At 39.5% G+C, this 22,711-nt stretch overlaps 1 protein-coding gene across 2 annotated transcripts in view; it reads left to right on the forward strand.

Moving 5' to 3' along the window:
• Positions 1–22,711, forward strand: part of scaf (scarface) — a 140,886-nt gene extending 118,175 nt beyond the window's left edge. For both annotated transcript variants that reach the window (XM_065216597.1, XM_065216596.1), the window contains 4 exons: positions 18,997–20,244; positions 20,303–20,457; positions 20,520–20,797; positions 20,865–22,711. In XM_065216597.1, the coding sequence (XP_065072669.1) occupies positions 18,997–20,244; positions 20,303–20,457; positions 20,520–20,797; positions 20,865–21,283 (2,100 nt within the window). In that variant the 3' untranslated portion in view covers positions 21,284–22,711. The remainder of the gene's footprint in view (positions 1–18,996; positions 20,245–20,302; positions 20,458–20,519; positions 20,798–20,864) is intronic.

Consider the following 22,711-nt stretch of genomic DNA (forward strand, 5'->3'; position numbering starts at 1 on the left):
TATTTACTTAGATCCATGATTAGTAGCGATAGTGGTTAAGTAATCTTACAATGAAAACTCAGCTTAGTTTTGAACTATATCTTGAAATCAATCGCATCTAGAAATAAAAAAATCATACATTTGTTGTAATATATTCTTACACACATATTGCAAAAGTCAAAGAAGAAAAGGTTTTCCTCAAAGAACAGCTCATGAAATAAAGAATGGTGAATTCTGTGATTTTTCATTCAATAACAAAAAAACAGCCAAGGTTGAATAAAATATGATGCCAAAGAACAGCTCATGAAATCAAGAATGGTTAATTCTGTGGTTTTTCATTCAATAACAAAAAAACATACCTGCTGCTTCCAGGATTTCCTGCCAATCTTTTTCGATACAACGATTCTGATTTTGTTGTCATCAGAATGAAAACTAGCGGAACCGTCTGCTGATGTGAGGGAGCGATACTTCCTTGACGAGTGACGAGTTGCCGAAACAAACAAGGAACTGTGGCAAACGTACCATCTGTAACCTTTGCCTGTCCAAGACGTCGTTCATGAGTTCCAAAAATTAAGGCTCTTTCATTATTGTCACCAAAGTCAGCTATCAATAGACGGTCTCCATTATCATCCTTCTGGAATTCATCCGGTAGATTATGCCTAACGTCCATTATGCCTAACGTCCTTTATGCCCAACGTCCATTATGCCTATCGTACATTATGCCTAACGTCCGTATGCCTAACGTACGTATGCCTAACGACCGTATGCCTAACGACCGTATGCCTAACGTCGTGCACCCGAATTTTTTCTCTCCTCTCGGCTTCCATCTGGAATAATTTTTGACTCACTGCACGAAACACCGTGAAATTTATACCACAGGATGTGGGCGCCTAGGTAAACAAACCGCTGTAAAATAATTCTTGCAGCGGTCACTTTTCGTGCCGCTGCAACACAATAAGTGATTCCGGATTCTAACTGGACAGAACTTTATTTATTTAATTTGATAAAACAGAGGACAGTAGCAGTCCTCATTGAAGTGGTAAATTATTCGATAAAACATTACAGCAACTTCAATTTGCAAAATGAAAGTTTTATCTTCCCAGCTGTAATTTGAACCAGTAAACAAACACATAAATATATTTTTAAGAATAATTGGAATTCCAATTCCCGATATTCAACTGTCATCGCCTTTTCAATAAGGTGATCAAAATATCGGAAGAAGTTTGCTGTACACCAAATCACATGCATGAGGCATGTAACAAAAAGTGTGTTGGCGGTAATGTTGCCGAAAAGTTCACTATTTTGCTATAAGCAAATGCAAAACAAACAAATTTATTGGCAGATGTGGGCAAATGTTGACATGTTTCATGCCACCGGAAGGTATGCTGATCACAAACTGATTTCCTGCGCAAGTGATATGTATAAACGCAAATAAACACGAGGTCCAGTGATTATAGCAAAGCTTGCCATAAAGAAACCATCACAGTTCAGAGAGTTCAGGGAGCGGGGTTCTCTCTATTTATATTCTTTACAATGACTATGATTGCCCTGAAAAGAACTTTTTGATATAAATTTTAGTTGGGACACGTTCAGAAATTCAACTCTTTTGGAAAGGGCCGATGGTAGTACAGGCTTAAAGTCTTTGGATAATCCCATATTATTGGGAACTCGCAAGAGCCTTGGCCCGTCTGCTGCTGGACAGGTGTTGAACTGGTGTCTGCTAAAGGTTGGAAGGCCGCAGAATATCAGTGTCCACCCAGCTAAAGCGCCTCCTCTTTTTAGTTTTTCTCTTTATACTCCACTGACGTGCACAGGGTGGGGCAACGTGGAGCAATGGCCCCTCCTTTTATAAATAAGATTTTTATTTTCATATTTACAAAATTATGATATAAAATAACTTGATTTCTTGATAACTTGATTTGAAGGTAAAATAACTTCATTTCATACTATAAGGGCACTGAAAATCTTTTATTGTGTCAATGCCTTTGAGATGATGCCTGAAAATTGCGCTACAAAGGTACATGAAGGGACAAACTTCAATGAAATTTTTTGGTAAAAAAATTGCACCACAGTGGTGCATACAAAAAATTGCTGGTGTCAGTTGGGAGGGTAAATTGGGTTAAAAGAGGAGGGTAAATTTAAGGTTGAATAAATTCACCTTCGTGGTGGTAAATCGAAGAAAAAGCTTTTTAAATAATATTTCTGGTGTAAAAATATCATCAAGGTGGAGCATCTAATCAAAATGAATAACTCTGGTTGAAAAATTGAATCACGCTAAAAATTTGGAGGTGCAAATTTATCTGAAAATTTCTGGTGGAAAGTTTGCAACACTGTGGTGAATGTGCAAGGTTTATTCATTTTTCTGGTGCATAATTTGCAACGTTCTGATGAATGCAAACTTTATTGAAAATTTATGGTGGAAAATTTGCACCATTCTGGTCCATGAAGAGGCAAAGCCTGAAAATTTCACCACAAAGGTGCATGGTGAAACAAACTTCACTGACAATTTTTGGTGCATGGTGAAACAAACTTCATTGAAAATGTCTGGTGCAAAATTTACATCGCTCTGATAAATAAAATGAACAGAAAATTTCTGGTGGAAAACTTTCACAGGTCTGGTAAATGAAGGCACAAGCTTTATTTAATTTCAAGCTATATCTGCACCGTTTTGGTGAACGGATGGACAAGCTTTTCGAAAAAAAAATGGTCTTAAATTTGCATCCTTCTGCTGAATAGAGAATTAAACTTTAATAATAATTTCTGGTTTAAAATTTGCACCATTCTGATGATTGGAGGCAAGCTGCTTTACTGAACATTTATGATGAAAAATTTGAAAATAGGGGCAAGCTTTATTTGGTGGAAAACCTGCAACATTCTGATTATAGGAGAAGCAAGCTATATTGAAAATGCCTGGTGGAAAATGGAAAAAGGAAATCTGCACTAATCAGAAGCTTGGAGAAGCAATTTTTATTAAACATTAACGGTGGAAAATTTGCGACGTTCTGGTCAATTTTAATTTTCAGGTGTAAAATTTTCTAGGGGCAAGTTTGTATTTCTGGTGTAAGATTTGCAAAAATCTGCTGCATGGAGGGGCAAGCTGAATTCAGAATTCCGTATGTAAAAGTTGCACAGTTCTGGTGAATGGAGGGGCAAGCTTTATTGAACATTTCTGGTAGAAAAAATACAACGTTTTGGTGTATGGACGGACAACTTATACTTGACTTGCGAGAAGAACCTCAAGGGTATTGAATTCTGAGGACAGTTCCAAAAGAAAAGATTTCTGGGAATGATTCCATGAAAATTCTGTGAAGAATTTCGAGTGAAGATAATTTCAAAAAGAATACCGAGAATATTATTTTGAATAAAATAACAAAAGGATGTTGAGGAAAATTTCAAGCTCATTATAGGAAGAATTTCTGGAGAATACAGTTGAAATTCTTCTGAAACATAAGGGGAATTTCAGTTACAAGGTGTTCTGAGAAAAAAAAGTTCCAAAATATTCCGAGAAGAACCTTAAGGATATTGAATTCTTAGGACAGTTCCAACATGCATCTCATACAATCCAAAGAAAATTCTGCGGAAAATTTCTAGTGCATGATGCAGATAGTTCCAAGATAATTTCGAAAAGAATGCCGAAAACATAAAATTTTGAGTGAAATTCCAAAGGGATTTTAAACAAAATTTCAAGCGAATTCTGAGGATAATTTCTAGCTCATTCCGGGAGAAATTTCTGAAACTCCGTTCTGAGAAAAAAAATATGAAGAGTTCTAAATGTAATTCCAGTGGACTTCTGAGAAGAATTTCAATAAAGCTCTTAGGAGAGTTCTAAAAAAATCCGAGGAGATCCTCAAGGGTATTGAATTCTGAGGACAGTTCCAAAAGAAAAGATTTCTGGGGAGTGTTCCAAGAAAATTCTGCGAATAATTTTTAGTAAATTCTACAGATAGTTACATGATAATTCCGAAAAGAATACCGAGAAAATTAAATTTTGAGTGAATTCCAAAGGGATTTTGAGGAAAATTTCAAGGGAGTACCGATAATTTCTAGCTCATTCCGCGAATAATTTCTGGATAATACTGGGGAAATTCTTCTGAAACTCTAAGGGAATTTCAGTTCCAAGATGTTCTGAGTTAAAATCAAGAAGAGTTCTAAAAATAATTCCAGAGGACTTCTGAGAAGAATTTCAAAAGAACTCACAGAGTTCTAAAAATTTCGAAAAGAACCTTAAGGAATTCTGAGGATGGACTTTTTTGCAACTGTACAAAGTTTAAAGACAGCTTTTGGATTATCTAATTGAAAAGTGGGTATTAGTTTGCCATTGAACCTTGGTCTATTGTTATCGTACTAAAAATTCATCCAAGAAGCTTCTCTGAAAATTTCAAGTCATATGTTACCGCAATAAATTCGGGTTTGTTCATTATATCATCTTTAAAACATGTTGAATGTTTGGCATCATTTTCTGTCACCTTGACTGACGGTGCTTTGGGACAGGGTTGACATGCTCAATATTTCGCACAAGTCATCATTCTGTTAAAAATCCTGTACCCACTTGTCAAAATAGTTTTGTGCGCATTTGTTTGATTCGTTACATGTTTTTTAAACCTTTTTAATGATCTTGGCATTTAGGTCACAATTTGAAAAAAAAGAACTAATTTCCATTGTCTGTCTGAAAGCAGTTTGCATTGCACAGATGCCCATGCCCAGATTAAATGCACCAAAGAAAAAAATTGTCCCTGCTTAACAAGATTCCTGTGCACGCTAGTGTTATACTCCTTCTCTCAACAAGTTGGTAAATTTTAGCCTTTAGCAAAAATACTTTTTTCGGCAAAGATAAATTATTTCTTTTATTTATTTTCACTACTGCGCTAAATCAAACGAGTAGAAATAAGAAGGGATGTCACTATTTCTGCTATGCTCTTCTATCATCCAGAACAACAAACGTATCAATAAATGTGTTTGCCGTCGAGTTATTAACGATGAAGTCGTCGAAAGTCAATGAAGAGAATCGATCAAAATCACTTGCACCCTTGCTTCCAAGCTAGGTTACAAGATTACAACTCTGGAGAGCATTTTGTGTGGTCGTTGGAGGCGTGTGGTTCTGAATATGTGCAATGAGTGACATTTACCACTTTTTCAATAGTATTTTGTTGAAAATCAACAGTCGAAAGCATTACTTTCGATGCGTGTAAATAATTCTGATCGATTGATGATACAATTATTAGAATAGGTCCAGGGGCAACTGAGTTATTAACAATCAAAATCTTTCATAATTTCGTTATATGTTCCATTTTCGGTTTTCACAAAGTGTACCCCCATAAAGAAAACACAGACGTATTCCAACGTCAAAAGTGCATGGAATCGATTCCGATTGCGTTTATTCTACGCACAATACGATAAATATATGTTTGGCGCTTATTTTGTCCCAAAATCAGAAAGGTATCGAATCTAGTGATTTCTTCATGCATGTAATACCGGAGTAAAATAAACCAAAATCTCACATTTGCTTTATTTTATGCCTTGAAGCTAGTTTAAGCCACTTACTGTAGTGTAAGCATCAAAAACATTATTTTTCTTTTTGAAATGTAAATCACATATTCACATATAACTGTTTCCAATAGTTTGCAAAAGTAAGGTTACTAGCTGACTAGTTTAATCGTATTCGTTAAATTCTTTTAAATTTTACTGACTAAATTTGTAATTGAACAAATTTAAACTAAATCCTTCAACATGCGGGAGTTTGGGCCAAAATAAGCGACAAACCCGTACTTATCGTAGTGTGTGCAACATTTAACACAAGGAAAATCGATTCTATAGGCTTTCACCATAAGAAAACATTTCATAAATATTTTATTTAGAATTACAGCGACAGATAATGTTTAAACCTTTTGGCAATGCATTGGCTGAACATGGTTGAAAATAATGCTCCAGTTACGGAAGAGTTTTCGTGTAGCGATGGTCTGTGTACTGGATTAGTAGAATCCACTCCAGTCTTTTTTTTTTTTTTATCTAGTTCGTTTATTTGGAAGGCTCAATCGCGTTAGCTTTACGGAGCCGATAATTCATTGTTCACTGTGTGTAACAAGATTCACTTAATTCTATGTCTAGTAGGAGTTGGGCCGATTACTCGCGGCTTACTCGAGGTTAGAAGGGTACATTTTTGAAGGATAGGATCAGGGGAGGAGCTTGGGGTAGGGTTTCGTTGTCTCATCAGAGCGTTGTCGCCAGTATGAACGGTAGTGCTGTTCTAGCTTCGTCCGGAGTTCGACCGGCTGTGGTGGGTGACCAGTGGGCGACGATGAGACTCATCGAGACGAGGGGACAAGACAAACAAAAACTACTAAAGAGAGACAAAAGACAAAAGGAATTAAATTCTTATACTAGACATTTGAAGAAAAACATAAACGGACTGCATATAGCAGAGATCACGGGTTGCCAACACGTCTCTGATAGGAACATAGGGTTGTCTTCCTTGGGCCTCGAGGGTATTCAAAAGTCGCTCTCTGGCGGCGTCATTATCCGTACATTGCCAAACTGCGTGTTCGATGTCATCGTAACCGTTTCCACACCGACAGATGTTGCTGTCCACGAGGTTTATTCTATTGAGATGAGCATCTAGCGAGTAGTGGTTGGACATAAGTCTACTCATCACGCGAATGAAGTCACGACTTAAGCCCAAGCCTTTAAACCACGCTCTCGAAGAAACATTAGGAATAATTGAATGTAACCACCGTCCAAGATTTCCAGTGTCCCAATCGGTTTGCCAACTCGAAAAGGTACTCTGACGCACTAAATGGTAAAATTCATCGTGTGAAATTTGCCTGTCATACAATTCGCCTTCCTGCGCGCCCACCTTTGCGAGAGAGTCCGCCTTCTCATTGCCTGGGATTGAGCAATGTGAGGGGACCCATACAAAGGTAATCATATATGATCTTTCGACCAGCACACACATCTGCTCCCTTACCTTTGAAAGGAAATAAGATGAGTGCCTACCTTGTTTCATCGACCGAATAGCCTCAATCGAACTGAGACTATCCGAGAAGATGAAGTAATGGTCTGTGGGCATATTGGAAATCATCCTCAATGCGAAGTTGATTGCTGCCAGCTCAGCAACAAAAACGGAACAAGGTTCCTGAAGTTTGCGGAAGGCGCTAGAGTTTTCATTGAAGACACCGAAGCCAGTGGATCCATTGAGACGGGACCCGTCTGTAAAATATCTTTTCATGCAATTGACTTGTTGGTACTTTTCAGTAAAAATACGCGGAATAATAATAGGTCGAAGTTGATCGGGAATCCCATGAGTTGCTTGTTTCATGGTCAGATCATATTCAATTGAGGAACTGCGATTGGTGAAGTGAACACGGTCTGGAGTATAACAAGGAAGACACATATCTGATGATATGTAGTGGTGGTAGATTCTCATAAATCGAGATTGTGTGTTCAGCTCAAGAATTTCTTCAAAATTAGCAATTATAAGTGTGTTTGTCACTCCGCATTTGATTAGTATTCTGAGAGAGAGCTCCCAGAAACGGTTCTGGAGGGGTGTTACTCCTGCCAGAACCTCGAGACTCATGTTATGCGTTGAGTGCATACAGCCTAGAGCAATACGCAGACAACGATGTTGAATTCGTTCCAATTTTATTAGGTGACTTTTTCTTGCCGAGAGAAAGCAGAAAGAGCCGTACTCTAGAACAGAGAGAATAGTTGTTTTATAAAGCGTTATGAGGTCTCCCGGATGAGCACCCCACCATGTGCCGCAAATTGAACGGAGAAAGTTGATCCTCTGCTGACATTTTTGCTTCAAATACGTAATATGGGCATTCCAAGTGCACTTTGAATCAAACCAGACCCCAAGGTACTTGAAAGACAATGATTGGGTAATGTTTCTGCCCAAAAGATTAAGCTGCATTTGGGCTGGGTACCGCTTTCGAGTAAACACTACCAGTTCAGTTTTCTGCGGCGAGAATTCGATCCCTAGATTCATAGCCCAAGAAGACAAGTTATCTAAGGAATTTTGCAATGGTCCTTGCAAGTCCACGGCATGTGGACCTCTTACGGAAACCACACCGTCATCTGCAAGTTGTCTTAGCGTGCATTGTTCTGCCAAACAGTTGTCGATATCTTTGACATAAAAGTTATAAAGAAGAGGGCTGAGACATGAGCCTTGGGGCAGGCCCATGTAACTAATTCTGGAAGTTGTCAGTTGTCCAAGGGAAAAGTTCATTTGCTTTTCTGACAACAAATTGTACAAGAAATTATTTAAAATTCCAGAAAGTCTACATCTGTGCAGGTTGTCTGACAGAATTTCAATGGAAACTGAATCAAAAGCCCCCTTAATGTCCAAGAATACTGAAGCCAATTGCTCCTTGTGCGCAAAGGCCAGTTGAATATCTGTGGAAAGCAGCGCTAGACAATCGTTTGTTCCTTTGCTCTTGCGGAACCCAAACTGTGTATTTGATAGCAAGTTATTTGATTCGACCCAGTGATCGAGTCTCCGAAGGATCATTTTCTCCATCAATTTCCTAATGCACGAAAGCATAGCAATCGGACGGTATGAGTTATGGTCAGACGCTGATTTGCCAGGTTTTTTAATGGCTATTACTTTGACCTGTCTCCATTCAGGCGGTACAATGTTGTTTTCTAGCAAGGAATTGAATAAATCTAGCAAGCGTCTTTTAGCGATATCTGGGAGATTTTTCAGAAGATTGAATTTAATCATATCGCTTCCCGGTGAGGAGTTGTTCGATGAAAGAAGAGCCATAGAGAAATCCAGCATTGAGAATGGTCTATCCAGAGAGCCGCCACTAGGAGACGCTTCTCGAAGAATATTTTGTGCTGGAACTGAGTCCGGACAGACCTTTTTAGCGAAATCGAATATCCATCGGTTGGAGTATTCTTCACTCTCATTGAAAGATGAGCGGTTACGCATGTTGCGAGCCACCCTCCACAAGGTGTTCATTGAGGTTTCTCGTGAGAGTCCCTCGACGAAATTGCGCCAATAACCGCGTTTTTTTGCTTTGATTAATTGTTTCAGCTTTGTCTCAAGCTTTGAATATTCCTCGAAGTAAGTGGAGGTTTTGTGTCTACGAAAAGCTTTGAAAGCATCAGATTTTTCTACATACAATTTTGTGCATTCTTCGTCCCAACCAGGTGTGGCTGGTCTCCTTTTAAAGGGTGCACTTGGAACTTTTCTTTTTTGTGCTTCCAGTGAGCTTTTGTAAATCAAATCGGCGAGGAATCGATATTCTTCCAATGGTGGAAGCGCATCTATTGATTCGACACCGATTGTCACCGCCGTTGCATATTTCTGCCAGTCGATGTTCCTTGTAAGATCAAATGGAACCCGAGATGGTTCTGCAGAGTGAGGGCCACACTTTATTGAAATGATGATTGGCAAATGATCGCTACCATGGGGATCATTGATAACCTTCCACTGACAATCCAATGATAGCGATCTTGAACACAAAGATAGGTCGAGTCGGCTTTCTCGAGCCGGAGGTTTTGCTATACGTGTCGCTTCACCAGTGTTCAAAATTGTCAAATTGAAATCGTCACATAAATCGTAAATAATAGCCGCTCTATTGTCGTCATATAGATCGCCCCACCCAGTACCATGGGAGTTCATATCACCCAGAATTAATACTGGGGATGGAAGAATCGAAACTAGATTCCAGAGTTGACTACGGCTAATGGAGGTTCTTGGTGGAACGTATACTGAAGCTATGCAAAGATCTTTGTTCTTCACATTTATTTGGCAAGCAACGATTTCGACGCCGGATAGAGCAGGAAGGGAAATTTTGTAGAAAGGGTAGCACTTTTTGATCCCTAAAAGTACTCCTCCATAAGAATCGTCTCTATCCAGGCGTATAATGTTAAAATCGTGGAAGTTGAGTTCTTTATCGGAAGAAAGCCATGTTTCACAGAGAGCAAATATATCACAATCAGAATTGTGAAGTAAAAATTTGAACGAGTCTAGTTTAGGCACTAGACTACGGCAGTTCCACTGTAGCACAGTGATCATATCTTCAACCTCGTTCGACGAATTATCCATCGAAAGATATGATTGATGCAAGGAGGGGCCATGAAACAGTCAATTGCTTAAGATATGATTCTAATGTTGGAAGCAAGGCAGAAACTAAGCTTCTTAGAGGGTCTTGTATGTTGAACATGTTTAATATGAATTCCACAATGTCCGAAAAAGCTAGCAAACCTCGTTCGGACTTGGATTTCTTTTGAGAAGTTTGAGGAGCAGCTTTTTTATTTTTTTTATCTTTGTTGGGCAGTGGCGGAAAATTCTTGCTGCATCCAGGGATTGGATCAACAGGAGCCTTCGGTTTTGTTTTTTCATCCCCATTACCCTGGGAATTTGGCAATCGTCTGGAGGTGACTTTAGTTTTCTTACGGCGCACTTTCGGGGAGGGGCATTTTCTTTTTGAGGAACCGTCCATTTTTGAAGGTGCGTGTACCACCGTAGAATCACCTTCATCGGATGAGTCAGAGTCAGATTCTTCAACTGACAAAACCGAAAATTGGTTTGCATCTTGGACGGCTGATGCAGCCTTCACCATTTGAGCATATGTCTGCTTGGAGCGTCCAGAGATTGAACGCTGCACTTTATCGGAGTGCTGTTTGTACATCGGGCACTCCTGCAAGGGGTGAGGATTCTCGCCACAGTAAGCGCATTTTACTGATTCTTTGTGGCAAGAATCCTCTTTGTGGTTTTCACCACATTTGCCACAACGAGTTTTGTTGCCGCAATGGCTGGCCGAGTGTCCCAGCCTTTTGCAGTTGGTACAATTATATACCCTCTGTACAAACAACCGCACCGGAAAAAAAGCACCATCAATTTTAACAAAGTTTGGGAGAACTGAACCTGCGAAAGTCACCCGGAACGAGTCTGAATGTTTATAAACTTTTTTACCGTCTAGCAAAGATGCTGAATGCAGTTGCCTTACATCCAGTATCTTCACTAGCGCGGTAGCGAATGTCGAGTTTTTAAACGTTCCCGAGGCATGTTTCAAGTCCTCGACAGTCAGACTCGCGTCGGAGACCACGCCTTCTATCTACACATCTCGAGAAGGGATGTAGATGTTATACTCAACACTAAAAAGCTCGTGATCAGCAATTTTATTTGCCACATCATAAGTCGGTGCTTCTACACGCAGTTTGTTGAATCTTTCTTTGTGTACCAAGATTCCCGGATACTTACGCAGCAAATCTCTCGTTATGTCGAGAGTTTTCAAAGGTTTATTTTTGGGCCGAAAAAAGACAACCCATGGTCCTTTCGAAGACGGTTCATAGTATCTGGTTCGCGTAACGTAGGCATCGGAAGATGCCATAAGTGTTGCGCAAAAGCGGTGCGCAACCACTTAAGAAGGAAAAAAATTAAAACCTTCACTAATTAATTAATTTTAATTACTAGTAATTAAATTTTTTGCCCGACGTACGAACAAATCAAAAAAAAAAAAAAAAAAAAATCGAAACAAAAAAAAAACAAAAAAAACTTATATCTACTTGCAAAAAGTTGTCTCACTATGACCCATACTCCCCTATCAGGGGTGAGAGACAGAGTCACGCGCCACGAGGCAAAATTTAACTACAATAGGGAGGCAATGGACTTGCAAAATGTATTGTCTAATACTTATGCCGGTTGTAAACAACCTATCAGCCGGTGCAGCTAGATGGTCCGTTTGCTGCTGCTGGTGGTGATGTTGGTGTTGGTGGGTCGGCACGATGATGGCTTGACGACCGGATGGATTACCGGGGTGAACTAAAGCTGGATGGCAACTCCAAGGGGCTCGGCCCATGGAATTCCACTTCCTCTGTTGCACACTGGTCACTTGGGGCACCCAATGGGGGGTGAAAAAACCGCTCGGGCGGAAAAAAAACTCCGAAAAAAACTAGATGCCGCGTGACTGAGACCGGGACGTTGTTAACCGACTGAGTGTTCAACTAGGAATGACTCCAGTCTTGGAAGAAGCTGATGCGACTTCTCCCGAAGGACCTCGCAATTGATAAAGCAAAAATTTGAAATTAGATATGTTGCGAGTGGATTTCACACTAGATGATCGCTTGGCGTCTATTTACGTATTAGGGTTGTTAGTCAATAGATTACCTTCGATAATTTATCGCGGAATGCGATGCAGCCATTACTAATTGTATGGTCAAACAAATCTCATCCACATTAATCACAGATTCAATGAGCTTCTATTTGTTAGTACTATCAATATTCTACAGAACTGGAATTTGACGTAAACGATATTCTGCTGTGAGGAATGCGGATATCCGTATTCGACAGTTATCGCCTGTATGTTACCTAAGGGTCATTTGTTAGTATCAACACACTGTCAACATGATTATCCACGCAGCTTATTATTCATCTTTAAGGCAACTATTTCCAAAATCAAACCGGCTCCATAAAACTCCCAACTCATTCCCATCGTCACCGGGGTTGATCCGGGATTCGCTAATTTCTATCACTCCCGTCACGCTGTGCTGATTTTGATTGGATCACCATATCCACCACCTGGCCGTCCAGCTAGCCAGGGGCTTTGGGGCATATTATTCAAATTTATGGAAATGGAATTCTATGACCGAGCCATCCGACATGAGTGTCAATCTCCGAGCGCACGCGGCGGTTTTGTGTGTCAGTGCCTATTTATCACCGCCAGCGGCAGCAGATATGTCAAGAATGTCCAGCGGCTCTCAGCAGCAGCAGTGACATGGATCAACAACATTTGTCCGATCGGAAAGATTGCGAATGTCTAATGTCATCGCATCTCCAGCGGTGTGACGTTGCTCATCGTTTGTACCACAGTAGCAAAGAATATCGCTACCCGTGCTGGACAAGGGCAAGAATTTATGGCCGGTGGTATTGAATCTCTTCCTCGCTGAATGCTGTCGTGGTAGCTGTCCTCCGTGGCATTACTTATAGTCCCTGCGAAAAAAAAAGCTTATGCGAAGTGACAATTTAAGCTTTGCCATTGACACACTTGAGCGGAGCATGACCGCAGGGTCTCGGCCAGAATGGTGGTGTTGAAATAAAATGTACCACATGCTGTATGGTGCATGGGGCCTCTTAGCCTGGTCAGTAAAGGTACGGTATTACCAAGCCGGAGGCGGTGGGTTCGATCCCGGTCCGGTCGAGGGAATCTTTAGTGTTGGAAATTTTAAGGTTTCTCTGAGCATAGAGTTTCATTATAGCTCCCAATTAATATCTGTGCATGTCCTAAATCCTTTGGAAGTACCAATGTTGTTTGGAAGCTTGCGAAAAATCTACCTCAGTAAAAAAAAAAGAAATGAATACAAGCAACACAGATGAATGACAAGTGCGAAGTGTGTCATTTCCATGACCAACAGATCAATCGATCTGCCACCACTCACAAAGGGTCAGTGGTAGCCCTCCGTTGAAGATTGATTGAAAACCGTGGCCAAAGTGAATCGCATGAATGTCAATCTTCGTATAAAATATTGCGGTTGTCACATAGCTTTAAAAAAAAAATCTATCGTTAAAGTTTCCCATTCTGATGCACAGCCGTAAATCATCGCGCTTGTTCCACCAATCGATACGGACGGTAGAAACAGGTTCTAACTCCTCTCCTCAAGACGTCTACGACGACGACGACGATGATGCGTCGGCTTACATGAAAACAAACATTAATGCTACCTTTGAAGAGCGTGTGGCTGTTAGCCAGAGAAATCCGCAACCGAAAAGATTAAGGTGCTAATTGAATGTAGCCTAGCGATTAATCCTGCCCCATCGTCGGACATATTCTGCAATCCGTCCAACAAAGTGCAACCCCGGTGCGAAACCAATCAACCAGCCAATCTCCATGCATCCGAAGATGACGGAGATGGGAATCATTCTTGGGCTCAGAATTTTAATTACGCGCGCGCGTTGGAGCCCCTAGCAACATAATAATTCAATGTTGTACATTCAATTGGCTGATTAGCATGCGCCATAAGCGCCAAGCCGGTTGATCACAACTGTTTAACAAATTATTTATTGGCCATTGGCGATGACGCGTGCTACTTTGGTGGCTTGCCTACGCGGCTTGGAGTTTTGAGATATCATCGACCGGTGGTGGGCTGTGGGAAGAAGGGGTGGGTGTTTAATGTGGGTTCTAATGGTGGAATCGGTGATCGGCCGGTGGTTGGTGATTAAAGTGTCGGAAAACTCTATTAACGCGAAAGAGGAGGAATATTGAGTAGTGCGCTAATGGGAGTGGATTAGAATTCAATGAGTGTCAGCATTTAACAGGCGTGAAGAAATTGCTCAATTAAGTGATGCTTTCCGGGACGACTGTGGTTGTTACAATGTAGCATATGCGCGCCGGGTTTTACGACTTTTTGATGCAGTGGCTTTTGCTCTGCCGGAATATACCACAAAGTAGCGATTCAAATCAACTAGGAAGTGCTCGAATCAGACTGACCGTGAGGGATTGAGGTACCATTGGGTAGCATTTATAAATTTCAGCACAGATGTCTTGAAGAGATGATTTTCCAATAACATATTACAATTAAACTATTATTATGAACTTTCACATGTCATTTCGAGGCATGCTCTGCACTTGAAGAATTCAAATTTTCCAAGGGAAAGTATAAACAACCACCAGGACATTAGTTTTGGATATTTCTTATATCTGAGGGACGGCATTTTAATATTTGAACGATTGAAGATTTTCACAATAAGACCGGATCAAACTACAGCCTTTAGAAATATCCAAAGGAATTAGTTAAAATCCTCGATCAGCTGGAAATACTTCCTGAGCAATCTGTCGTCTTAGGAGAATATCAGAATACGCCATTTGAACTTTTGAAATGCTTACGAATCTTCAGAACCTGAAGTCTTTAAAAATGATCCGGAGAACTTTATTAAAATTTATGATCATTTGAGATCTTCGATTGAAATCTTCGATTGAAATCTTCGATTGAAATCTTCGATTGAAATCTTCGATTTAAATCTTCGATTGAAATCTTCGATTGAAATCTTCGATTGAAATCTTCGATTGAAATCTTTGATTGAAATCTTTGATTGAAATCTTCGATTGAAATCTTCGATTGACATCTTCGATTGAAATCTTCGATTGAAATCTTTGATTGAATTCTTCGCTTAAAATCTTCGATTGAAATCTTCGATTGAAATCTTCGATTGAAATCTTCGATAGTTGGGGATCTTTCAAATACTTCCTGATCTTGAATGGATATCTAATGAACATCATTTGAGAAATTTAAAATATTATTCTGAAGATTTTCAATAGTTAAAACATTTAAATGACGTCTCCAGATCAGTTGTTATAATGGGATTTATTTGGAAGATGGCAACTGATCATAATTTTGTATATAGATTGAAATCTTTGATTGAAATCTTCGATTGAAATCTTCGATTGAAATCTTCGATTGAAATCTTCGATTGAAATCTTTGATTGAAATCTTTGATTGAAATCTTCGATTGAAATCTTCGATTGAAATCTTCGATTGAAATCTTCGATTGAAATCTTCGATTGAAATCTTCGATTGTAATCTTCGATTGAAATCTTCGATTGAAATCTTCGATTGAAATCTTCGATTGAAATCTTCGATTGAAATCTTCGATTGAAATCTTCGATTGAAATCTTCGATTGAAATCTTCGATTGAAATCTTCGATTGAAATCTTCGATTGAAATCTTCGATTGAAATCTTCGATTGAAATCTTCGATTGAAATCTTCGATTGAAATCTTCAATTGAAATCTTCGATTGAAATCTTCTATTGAAATCTTCTATTGAAATCTTCGATAGCTGGGGATCTTTCAAATACTTCCTGATCTTGAATGGATATCTAATGAACATCATTTGATAAATTTTGACTAGATCTTCAGAATATTACTTCATCAGCCATTTAATTTTTCAAGAGTTTTTAATTCTCAATAATAAGCTGGAGATCATTTAAATACTTCATGGTCAACGTGTCATTTTCGGAGAAAATCTGATCAATCTACCATCTTGGGAGAATATCATAGAACGCCATTTGAACTTTTGAAATGTTCACGAATCTTCAGAACCTGAAGTCTTTATAAATGAACCAGAGAACTATATTATTATTCATAAGATTTAAATCGAAGCAATCGAATATGTTGATGAAATATTTCAATAAAGTGCTCTGATTTTTTTTCCTTGACTTAAAATATTATTCTGAAGATTTTCAACAGTTAAAACATTTAAATGACGTCTCCAGATCAGATGTTATAATGGGATTTTGTTGGAAGATGGCATAATTTTAATTTTTTTTATTATTATTTTATTTTATTAATTATATAATTCATAATTTTTTATATAGATTGAAATCTTCGATTGAAATCTTCGATTGAAATCTTCGATTGAAATCTTCGATTGAAATCTTCGATTGAAATCTTCGATTGAAATCTTCGATTGAAATCTTCGATTGAAATCTTCGATTGAAATCTTCGATTGAAATCTTCGATTGAAATCTTCGATTGAAATCTTCGATTGAAATCTTCGATTGAAATCTTCGATTGAAATCTTCGATTGAAATCTTCGATTGAAATCTTCGATTGAAATCTTCGATTGAAATCTTCGATTGAAATCTTCGATTGAAATCTTCGATTGAAATCTTCGATTGAAATCTTCGATTGAAATCTTCGATTGAAATCTTCGATTGAAATCTTCGATTGAAATCTTCGATTGAAATCTTCGATTGAAATCTTCGATTGAAATCTTCGATTGAAATCTTCGATTGAAATCTTCGATTGAAATCTTCGATTGAAATCTTCGATTGAAATCTTCGATTGAAATCTTCGATTGAAATCTTCGATTGAAATCTTCGATTGAAATCTTCGATTGAAATCTTCGATTGAAATCTTCGATTGAAATCTTCGATTGAAATCTTCGATTGAAATCTTCGATTGAAATCTTCGATTGATATCTTCGATTGAAATCTTCGATTGAAATCTTCGATTGAAATCTTCGATTGAAATCTTCGATTGAAATCTTCGATTGAAATCTTCGATTGAAATCTTCGATTGAAATCTTCGATTGAAATCTTCGATTGAAATCTTCGATTGAAATCTTCGATTGAAATCTTCGATTGAAATCTTCGATTGAAATCTTCGATTGAAATCTTCGATTGAAATCTTCGATTGAAATCTTCGATTGAAATCTTCGATTGAAATCTTCGATTGAAATCTTCGACTGAAATCTTCGCTTGAAACCTTCGATTGAAATCTTCGATTGAAATCTTCGATTGAAATCTTCGATTGAAATCTTCGATTGAAATCTTCGATTGAAATCTACGATTGAAGTCTTCGATTACTTCGATTGAAATCTTCGCTTAAAATCTTCGATAGCTGGAGATCTTACAAATACCTCATGTTATTGAATGAATATCTAATGAATATCATTTAAAATTTTACCAAGATCTTCAGAATAGTACTTCATAAGCCAATTAATTTTTCAATAGTTCTGAAATCATTCAGAGGCTTTAAGTTATATCTTATTGAAATATCAACAATGTTCTCTAAAATTATACGTGTCCTAAACTTCCATCAAGGTTCCTGTACTTCCACAAATTTTCTTGAACTTAAACTTAGTTCCATGAACTCAAACACAGCTCCCTGAACTTCTTTTCAATTCATTGAACTTATCCGAAATTCCCTGAGTCTCTATGAAATAATAAAGATCTGCGAAATCTTGGAAAGCTGTGTCCATTTGTACGAAGTTCCCTGAATTTACGAATTGTCCATTGGAAAGTACAACTGAATTTCAACGCAGATTACTGAACATGTGCGTATTTCCTATACCTCATACATTGTTATCTGGACATCTATAATGTTCCCTGAATTTCTTCCAAGGTTCATAGTTATATTTTTTCCCCCTAGCTTTCTTCATTTGACCAAGATCTCAGAACATCCATGAACAATTCCGAAGTTCCAGGAAGACCCTTAACCTTTCTATGAAGTTTCCTGATCATATTGGCAAAAGTAAGCTCCCAAAAGTTCCCGAAAGTTCCAAAAAACTCTGAAGTTTTTAGAAGTTTGCTGAAAAATATTCCTTGAGCATATACTATTATGTTAATTGCGGTGAAAACTACTTTAAACCTGGTAACTTTTACTTGATATTCTGTTTTGTTTAAAATGCTTTTCACGTAATTCGTATGTGAATTTTGAATGGGAATAATGGAACGTGTATATAGAAGTAGTCAATATTAAGCAGATATAATTTCCACGTGTTTGAATTGATACTTTTATCTGCTCATGAAATTGCAAATTATTGACTGCTTCATCATTATGAGGTAGAAATGTTTATGAGTCTTTTATTTCAGACAAAATATTAACAACAGCTAGCGGACTCAAAATGCCGATGCCACCTTCTGAAATCATAAAAATAGAAACAGGCACAGATAGCTAAACCTAATTGTAAATAAATTAATGTAAAACAACCAAATTGCCGTGCAATATTTGCAGCAAGCTGGTAGGAAATTTCAAATCTTTGAATAGTTCTTCCACCAGCGTGACGCCATTCTGATTTTTTTTGCACCCCTGGAAACTATGTAAATCTCGTTTCGTGGAAACTTCGAAGTCGCAAACACACTAACACAAATACACCTAATCTGTTTACGTGAATATACGGTCGATTTCACCAACATTTTTAGTGAGCATGACTTGTAATTCAAATCAATGTTACTAACGTCATGTAACATTTGATATTTTACATATACAGATCAGTAACGTGATATTTCACATAAAACGGACGTGAAGATTTTTTAGAGTGTAAGAATAATAAAAAATGCACCAAGAGTAGTATCGAAATCGATACAAAAAAATATGTACGTCAAGTAATCAGCGTGTTTGCTATGTGCTATGATATATTCCGAAAATGGAAGTCACGAATGCCAATCAATAAAAACTATAATCAACCCAAGGACGCTGTCGATTCTTGTTGCTCAATCAGACACATTCCTCACACATGATTAATAGCAAATCATTAACGAACCACCCTCCGTTTGCTTCTATCCCCCTTACAGACCGGCCAATGCTTCGACCCGGAAGTGTGCTGCAAGACCCAATCGCTGATCTCCGAATCGACCGTGCTCACCAATGAAGGATACGTAGTAAGAGTACCAGACAATCAATACCTTCCTCCGGAAGGTCAACAATCAGCCACAAACATTCAAACCGCACAACCACCACGACCACCCACTACACCCCGCCCACCACCACCCACTACACGTTATGTTCCACCACCCACCACAACACGTTACGTACCACCACCAACCACAACACGTTACGTACCACCTCCAACAACCACACGTTACGTGCCACCACCAACCACTACTCGCTATGTACCACCACCAACCACCACGAGGTACTTCCCCCCTCCGACCACAACGAGCCCTTCATATCGCGGTGATGAGTACATCCCACCAAGGGAAGAAATTCCAGCACCCTCCAATACCGATCCTAATGCGGTGAGACCTCCACAGGATGAAAACGAACTACCGAGCCCGGCCAACGATACACCAGCGTTCATCCGGCCGTCGCCACCACCGCGTCCGTTTCAACCACGACCAAATCAACCACCAGTCGGAGGAAATGCTCCTCCACCACTGCCACCAGTAGGATGCTCTGCCGCCATGAATTGTACCGAGCGTGAATTCTGTTCATCAACCGGTGTCATCTCCAAGACCCCCGTCGTCCTTACACCCGAGCAGGAACTGTTCCGAGTCCCCGTCACCGAATGCCGCAACCCCGAGAGGGGCTTCACCGGAGTATGCTGCCGTGATCCGGACTACGTCGATCCATGGCCAGTAGGTATGTTGGGACTGTACAACCCGGAGATCCTTCCGTTCGATGATGGCTCGTACAAACCAAATGGCAACAATGGCAACGGCAACGGCAACGGCAACGGAAACGGCATCGCAAACGGAAACAGCATTCGTAGTCAGCAGACCACTCGGAACGAAGCGATCCTAGCTTCGCCGAGTCGAGTCACTGCCGCTCAGAGCTACGGACCAAACCAAATCACCAGTGCTAGTCAAAATCAGTACACGCAATCGAAATCACAGTACGATCGTGGAGTAACAGCTGCCGCTTCGTCAACGTCCACGACTGCAATTCAGAGACAGCAAACGCAAAGCACGAGCAGCACTGCCGCGGGCAGCAGTGGAACTAAGAGGTTCACCGCAGGAGGATTGCAGTTTGTACACAGCGGAAACACCAGGTTCAAGCCATTCCAGAAGCAATCGACAGCACAGTGTGCGCCTAGGAATTATGTGAGTATTTTCGGATAGATTTCTGGGGATTTTGGGTTTTGAATTATTCTGATTTTAGAACACGCAACCACGTGGATCCGGACCATGGGATACCGGATTCGGAGAGTTCCCGTGGCAAGCTATGGTCATTCTGGAATCGAACAAGACGCTGCTCTGCGGAGGTGCTATCATCTCGGAGAATACAGTTGTGACGGCCGCTAACTGTGTCTATGGGTAAAATCGGTGTAGACAAATCTAATTTGGATTTCAGAGTTTGACGAGCTTCATTGTTTCAGACTGAACCCACGTGACATTATGATCAAGGGAGGTGAATGGCGATTGGGAGTTGATGCCGAGCCAAAGACATTCCAGATTGTGCGAGTGAAGAATGTGATCTACCACCCGGCTTATCAACCAACGACGCTGAACTACGATGTTGCCATGCTGGTGCTTGAGGATCGCCTCAGATTCGACACCCACATTGGATCGCTGTGCTTGGATGAAAGCGATGTCGTGCCAAGTGCGTCATACGAAAACTGCGTTACCACCGGTTGGGGCCGTGAAGTGCTGAAAAGTAAGTTATTCAACTTCAAAGATCTCTTCACGATGATTCACCTAACGTTCAACGTCCCTCTTCACAGTTCACATCGGAAACGCTCTGATGCATTACATGCCAATTTCGCTACTATCGGAGTCCGAAAGCCAGCGTCAGTTGCAGAGCAATGGATTCACTCCGGAATCACACATCTGCGGTCGTCCAACGGCCGATGCTTGCGATGTAGATATCGGTAGTGCGTTGGCTTGTGCTGACACCAGCGGAACGTACTATCTGAAGGGTGTCTACTCGTCGGACAATGGCTGTGGTCGACCGGATCAGATTGTGTCGTTCTCGAACATCGACGTGCAATGGATCAAACAGGCGCTGAAGAATCCCAACCAATTCATCACTCCGGTGCCAAATTACCAGACGGCAGCTAACAGTCCGGTGATCAGCACTGTTCAGCAGCCATCGACGCTGGGGCCCAACTACGGCAACGCCTATTTGCCTCCATACAAATAAACTGACAGTAGAACCCCACTGAGATATGACAGAATTTACTAAATGCTTTAGATAGAACCTATTGTAGCCGATAGTGTTGACGAAGTGACCACACAATGTTTTACCATACCTAGACATCGATATACATCCTACCGTCATTCATTTGTTTAACCTCCCAAAATCGAACCTTAAATTTAAGTATTTTTACATGCATCTTGTTGTGATTTGTACGGAAAAAAAAACATCAGAGAATCATGCGCAAATTCTTCATCAGATCAAAAATGAGCAACCTACACACTGACATTCATACTCGAACAAGGAAGTTTCGCTTAGGTAAATCTTTTATTCCTAGTGGTTAAATATAGAAATCGTGTAGAACAAAAGTCACTCTCTACCTTAGCCAAAATCGAAGATCACATATAAAGAAGACTGGTCACTCTCCGGTTTTCTCGTACGACCGCTGTATTTGACTATTCACTCTCTTTAAATTCTACGCAGTGACTGATTAGGACTGTATAGCTCTCTTTTTCTTACATGGAAATGTTACTCAGTTGCTGTTCAAAATGGAGTTTACTCAGTAAACTGAGTAGGTTCCCTTTTGATCTGCTACTGAGCCACTGTGTTGAATTGAAATCGAATGTTGGATTCTGGATAAGCTACCAGTTTTCTTTGTATGATCTCTTCGCCAATATCCTGCCCAGTTTACCCTTAACAAAAAAGAAGAAAGTTTTGCAAAAATTCGCACGAACCCTTAAAATAGACCAAACGGAAACAAATACTCCCAAAAGTATGAAACCCAACAGCACTACCACAGCCACCACCACATCATACGCCATGTACAAAGCCCCATCTTTCGCTAATGTTTAGTTTAGAACCGTTTGTTTCATGTTTTTTTTTTGGACCACTACTGACTCTAATTTTGTACCTTTCTGCTTCCCTATCCGCTCAAAATCTTGGCACAAATTTATCAATTATTCCAAAAGTAAAATATTATAATCAAAGAACGATCCAGCAAAATTGCAACTATAATTTAAAACAAAAAATGCATTTTCAAAGTGAGATATACATACAGTATTCCAAACCGGAAACGGAATAATAAATGACGGACAGGGGAAAGATTTTAAAACGGATGACGTTTTTGACTAACGACTATTAGACCGTTAGGAGTTTATGTATGTAAGGCGAAAGCAATCCCAACGTTCGGTAGGAAAGTTTTTAAACGTAAATTAGGAACGACCAAGAGAAAACAGCAGGGCCGGGATAAGATACGCATGAAGCAAAACTTTGTTGATGGATGAAGACACAGGGGAAAAAAATAAAGCGAATCGACGTACCCTACCCCCCAAAACAGTGAAACGAGTATAACGTAAAATAATAATGATATTTTTAGTATTATTTAATTACCTGTACATAAATTTACTACTGTAAGAAAATTTTATAAGAAAATAA

The sequence above is a fragment of the Ochlerotatus camptorhynchus genome, unplaced genomic scaffold (assembly GCF_037179485.1).
Source record: "Ochlerotatus camptorhynchus isolate MF236.1 unplaced genomic scaffold, CSIRO-AGI_Acam_v1.1 ptg000064l, whole genome shotgun sequence".
In the NCBI taxonomy this organism is placed as follows: domain Eukaryota; kingdom Metazoa; phylum Arthropoda; class Insecta; order Diptera; family Culicidae; genus Ochlerotatus; species Ochlerotatus camptorhynchus.